The 5,611-nt window shown below is 42.2% G+C and overlaps 1 protein-coding gene across 1 annotated transcript; it reads left to right on the forward strand.

The window, feature by feature from the left end:
- Window positions 1-2,639: 2,639 nt before the first annotated feature.
- On the forward strand, window positions 2,640-5,096 carry LOC101308180 (transcription factor MYC2-like). The gene has a single exon (XM_004300191.1). The coding sequence runs from the start codon at window positions 2,687-2,689 to the stop codon at window positions 4,733-4,735; it is 2,049 nt and encodes a 682-aa protein (XP_004300239.1). The 5' UTR covers window positions 2,640-2,686; the 3' UTR covers window positions 4,736-5,096.
- Window positions 5,097-5,611: the final 515 nt, after the last annotated feature.

Genomic DNA, 5,611 nt, shown 5'->3' on the forward strand with positions numbered 1-5,611 from the left:
ATATCTTAAATTGAAATTTACACATAATTTTTTTAATAACTTAATTTTTTTTAGTTGACTTAAATTTTGTTTTGTTTTGTTTTTTTGTGTGTGAATATGTTACCTAAAAAAAGGAAAAATGGTGTGTATATTTTAATTTGGGGTGTGAGATTTCACATCTCTTTTTTATTTTTAATAATTATTTTTATAAGAAGACAAAAGTTATTAAGGACAAAATTGAAGTTACAAAAAATAAAAAATTGGAGTGTGGATTTCACTTTCCTTAAAGAATAGTGTATGTTGTTGAGGTGCTACATATATATGGGACAATAAATTAGTTTGTTCGGATATGTAATGAGTTGTCCGTCTTAATTAATCATATATTAATACATTAGATGAAAGAGCTAAAATTATTTTTCTTCCTTTACCTATCTATGTACTCAAAATTGTTTGTGCTAAAAAAAATAAAAAAATAAAAAAAAAAGTTGTTTGTGCTATCTCATCGAATATTTTTTTGTTTGTGTGACGGATTCGATCACATTTGTGCTCAAGATATTAAATTATGTAATAAATTGTCAATCACATTTGTACTACCTAAGTTTACCAATTTTAGCCAAATCTTTTTAAGTCATCAATAGCTTCATGAAATGTTGACGTGAAGAGTTCACTCAAATTGTAATTTGCCCTTGTGTCACAAGTAAAATACACAATTACATTATTACCGTTAAAAACTAGAAAACCTTAATGATTGGACGCGTCTCATCAACAACTAATGAAATAACTGACTAATTAATTAGTTTAAGAAGACAAAACAAATTTAAACTCTAAAATTTTATGCATGAAATTTATGGCGGACGAACTTAATCTCTCTTGAATTTCGCGTGCAAAAGGTAGTTTTTCAAATAAGCTGATGCGCCTCTATTATAGACGTCCAAAACTTTTCGTTGAAGATTTCTTCTTGCAATCAACTCCTCAAACCTAATTCACAACCAATTAGGAATCTTATTCAGTATAAGATCATTCCAAAATGGACACAGGTAATAAACACAAATCATAATAGAACTCCATTCCCACACATTCTTTCTCAAGCAACAACCTAGCTGTAAACATTAAAACCAATATTCACCAAATCAGAATTAAACGACATCCCAAGCCATTCATGTTTCTTTGCTTTGTATAGGAAGGACAATATACAATTATGTATACTAATACATCATCGGTTAGTGAGCAGGCGGACACTATATCCATATCGACAATAATGGAAAGATCCATATTGAACCGTATTTGTTTCGCCTTATGATTTTTTCCATAAAAAAAAAGAGACATGAAAGTACGTGAGAAAAACGATCCACTCCATTGAAAATTGTCCACTCCTCATTTAAAAAGATTATGTATTAATTTTGACGGCATGAAAAAAATGAAAACTAAGAACTACGCGTTATTGTCGGTAATTCTCGCACACCACCAAGCAGTGCCTCCCACATTCATGGCAACCATATCCTTCCACTTTCATTAACCTCGAGTTTCATTCTTTTTCTAGATATATTTTTCAATGCTCACAGCAAAATCAAACATTTCAGATGAAAATTCAGACTCAAAAAGAAATTCATAAGATTAGGCGGTATGTTTTCCCTTCTAATACCTTCTTTATTGTGCTTATTATCGTGTGGGGTAATGCATGTATTATCACTTTCGTTTTGCAGGAATTTATTTGGTTGTTTTCTTTCTCAAAAGTTCACGACATAAGGCAAGAATTTAGATCTCTTGTATCTATTTTTATTGTCTTAAATTTTGGGTATGTAGCTCTTTTTTGTTCTTACTCAAATGAGTTCAGATGGTTGTAACTTTTCATTGCTATCTCTCAAACAAGCATGAAAAATTTGTTTACATATTCGTCCGCAGGTCAAATTGGATGTGTAATTATTAATTATCAGTTTCATGTTCTAATGAAACTCGTAATTGTAAAAAATGATTTATTTTGGTTACGGGCCTAGAAGAAGAAAATTCAAGACAAGAATTTCGTAAGACAAAAAAAAGAAACTAAAAAATCTGGACTATGATGCGTTAAGATAAATGAGTTATTAGAGCTTATAACTTTCTTCGTATGTCTTGAAAAAAAATATGATAGAGAATAAAATATAGACGTTTTTCAAATAAACATTAAGCAACCACATCACGTCTTAAAGATAACAAATTTATGAAAGAATTGTTACTAGTTCGTCCATTCTACCAAAGTAAACAAGAAATTGGAAAGACTAAGATTTATTTCCTTATCAACAAGAAAAGAAGTAAAAGATTGAAGTGTTGAACTGTACACGCACATCTGCTTTAAAAAGAAAAAAGAAAAAAACTGTAAGAATCACATTGGAGCAAAATCAGCTAGCACTGTGATCTGTGGTCAGTCCAACCTTCTCTTTCTTTCCTCAGGTCCCCATAAGTCAAAGAGATCCCAGCCAAGACATGCATTGCACGTGCCACACGGCTAAACTTCCACACCGAGTAAAATATAGCTCTCCCCTCCCGATTAGTTCACTAAATCGCCATATCCTCGTTTCTGAGAAACTTCATCAATCTCCTCTCTGTTTTTTACTAAACCTTCAGCTCAAATCCACCACAAATAAATCCCCATTTGTTCTTCTCCCCCATCCCTCCTCCCCACACCCACTTTTCCAATCCCACCAAAACCCAAAACGCTGTTTTTCATCACATGACGGACTACCGGATACCACCCACCATGAATCTCTGGACAGACGACAACGCCTCTCTCATGGAGGCCTTCATGAGCAACTCCGATCTCACCTCCTTCTGGGCCGCCCAGCCGGCCCAGCCCGCCGCCCACCCGCTCCACCAGCCCCAGTCTTCGGCTTCCACGTCGGACTACCCCCGCCCCCCGGCGCAGGCGCCGGCTCCGGTATCGGCGCCGTTCAACCAGGAGACCCTTATGCAGCGGCTGCAGGCCTTGATCGAGGGCGCCAGGGAGAGCTGGACCTACGCCATCTTCTGGCAGTCTTCGTACGACATGTCGGGCGCCTCCGTGCTCGGCTGGGGCGAGGGGTTCTACAAGGACGAGAGGGACAAAGTAAAAACGAAGCCCAAAACGACGACGTCTCTGGTCGAGCAGGAGTACAGGAAGAAAGTTCTCAGGGACTTGAACTCCTTGATTTCCGGCGCAGACACCTCCGCCGATGACGCCGTCGTCGATCAGGAGGTCACTGACACAGAATGGTTCTTCCTCGTTTCCATGACCCAGAATTTCGTCAACGGCGGCGGGCTGCCGGGTCAGGCCTTCTTCCACTCCAACCCGGTCTGGGTCGCCGGGCCGGACCGCCTCGCTGCCTCTTCTTGCGAGCGGGCCCGCCAAGGTCAGGTGTTCGGGCTTCAGACCATGGTCTGCGTCCCGACGGCGAACGGCGTCGTCGAGTTGGGCTCGACGGAGCTCATATTCCAAAGCTCGGATCTGATGAACAAGGTCCGTGTTTTATTTGACTTCAACAATCTTGAAGTCGGTTCTTGGCCTATGGGCGGCGCCGCCGATCAGGGCGAGAGCGACCCGTCGTCGCTCTGGATCAACGACAACCCGTCCAGCACAATCGAAGTTGTCAAAGAATCAGTCAACATAGCTCCGGCGACTTCAGGACCCAGTACCAGTAACCATCACATCTCCAAGAATCCGATTCCGTTCGACAATAACCACCCTAGCTCCAGTGGCTTATCGGACAATCCCAGCGCCGTTCTCCAAGTCAGTCACCACCAGCAGCAACAACCCCAGCAGCAAGTCACGCAGACGCAGAGCTTCTTCACCCGGGAGCTCAATTTCTCCGATTACAATGGTTACGACGGCAGCAGCGTCAAGAACTCGAATTCCAATTCACACTCCATGAAGCCGGAGTCCGGCGAGATATTGAACTTCGGTGAGAGCAAGAGGACATCTTACAGCGCCAACAACGGGAAGTTGTTTTCTGCTCAGTCCCAAATCGCCGCCGAGGACACCAACAAGAAGAAAAGATCGCCGTCGTCGAGGGGCAGCGAAGAGGGGATCCTGTCGTTTACCTCAGGAGTGATTCTACCGTCGAGTAGTGGTGTCGTGAAATCTAGCGCCGGCCCGGCGGATTCCGACCACTCCGACCTTGAAGCGTCCGTGGCTAAGGAGGCCGACAGTAGTAGAGTTGTGGACCCCGAAAAACGACCCCGGAAAAGAGGTCGTAAACCGGCGAACGGCAGAGAGGAGCCGCTGAACCACGTGGAGGCAGAGAGGCAGAGAAGAGAGAAGCTCAACCAGAGATTCTATGCTCTCCGAGCTGTTGTTCCAAATGTGTCGAAAATGGACAAGGCGTCTCTGCTCGGGGATGCCATCTCTTACATCACCGAGCTCAAGACGAAGCTGCAAACGACGGAGTCAGACAAGGAGGACATGCAGAAGCAAGTAGAGACGTTAAGTAAAGAGCTACAAGAGTCCCGGTCGTGTTCAGGTTTGGACCAAGAGCTTAAAGGGTCTACTAAATTGATCGATTTGGATATCGATGTCAAGATACTCGGATGGGACGCCAGGATTCAAATCCAATGTAGCAAGAAGAACCACCCTGCGGCGAGGCTAATGGCGGCGCTGATGGAGCTGGACTTGGATGTACACCACGCCAGCGTTTCGGTAGTCAATGATTTGATGATCCAGCAAGCCACGGTGAGGATGGGCAGCCGGATTTACACGCAGGAGCAGCTCAGATTAGCTCTATCAGCCAAAGTGGGGGATGCCAGATAAAACACATGGCCACAGTTGGCTGAATTACGGTGAGCTTGTATTGCTACCATCAGCGGCGGCAGGGTGCTTTTGGACATTTTATTTGAGGCTCCCGGCAAAGCAGCGAAGCCGAGCTCTGTATTATACTATGCCTTCTTCTTTAGTAGAGTTTTGTTATGTTGTTGTAGCAGTATAGAATCTGAGTTTGAGATTGTTCTCCCACGAGCTTAAACTAGATGAACAATTTTTCCATGTAGCGAATGTAGCCGTATTTGAAACCCCCGTGTTCCCATATCTTGTCTTGTATCCACCATCTTCAATTTGTAAATATGTTTCATAAAACTTGAACTCTCACGAAGTTCATGAATGTTCTGGCTTAGTGATGTTGTACTATCAGAGTTTGTATCAGAATATGACATTGTAATCTTTTTGCTCCTCAAATTCTTCCGAGGAAGTTAGAAGTTGTTTCGATTTTGCCCGAGTTCAAGTTGTGTGTGTGTTTCTGAGCTCATAGATGGAGACCCTTTCAAAGTGCATGCATTTGTATCAGAATCTGACTATAGGGCTTTTTCAATGTTGAATTCTAGCTTGGATATATTTTGGTGGGAACATTATTATTTTGCGGGCATTTTTCTCGTGGGGAATAAATGCCCCAAATTCTAGAAGGGTCATGATATCATCTGGATTCTCAGCAGCATGGATGAGGGTATTCTACCAACATTTGTGGATGAAATAAGGGTGGTCGGCACCTGGATTTTTTTCACGGCTGTTTTTAGCCACAACTTTTATGCAAATAAGCAGCTGCATGAATAAATGAAGGTGATAATTACTGTGACAGTTGGATCCTCTTTTAGCTGTGGAATGTTTTTGGCAAAGTAGTAAACTCACTCTCCTTTT

The sequence above is a fragment of the Fragaria vesca genome, linkage group LG5 (genome assembly GCF_000184155.1).
Source record: "Fragaria vesca subsp. vesca linkage group LG5, FraVesHawaii_1.0, whole genome shotgun sequence".
Taxonomy (NCBI): Eukaryota; Viridiplantae; Streptophyta; class Magnoliopsida; order Rosales; family Rosaceae; genus Fragaria; species Fragaria vesca.

What these genes read in the sequence shown, in the direction of transcription:
- LOC101308180 (XM_004300191.1), top strand. Translation starts at nt 2,687, where the DNA reads ATGACGGACTACCGGATACCACCCACCATGAATCTCTGGACAGACGAC.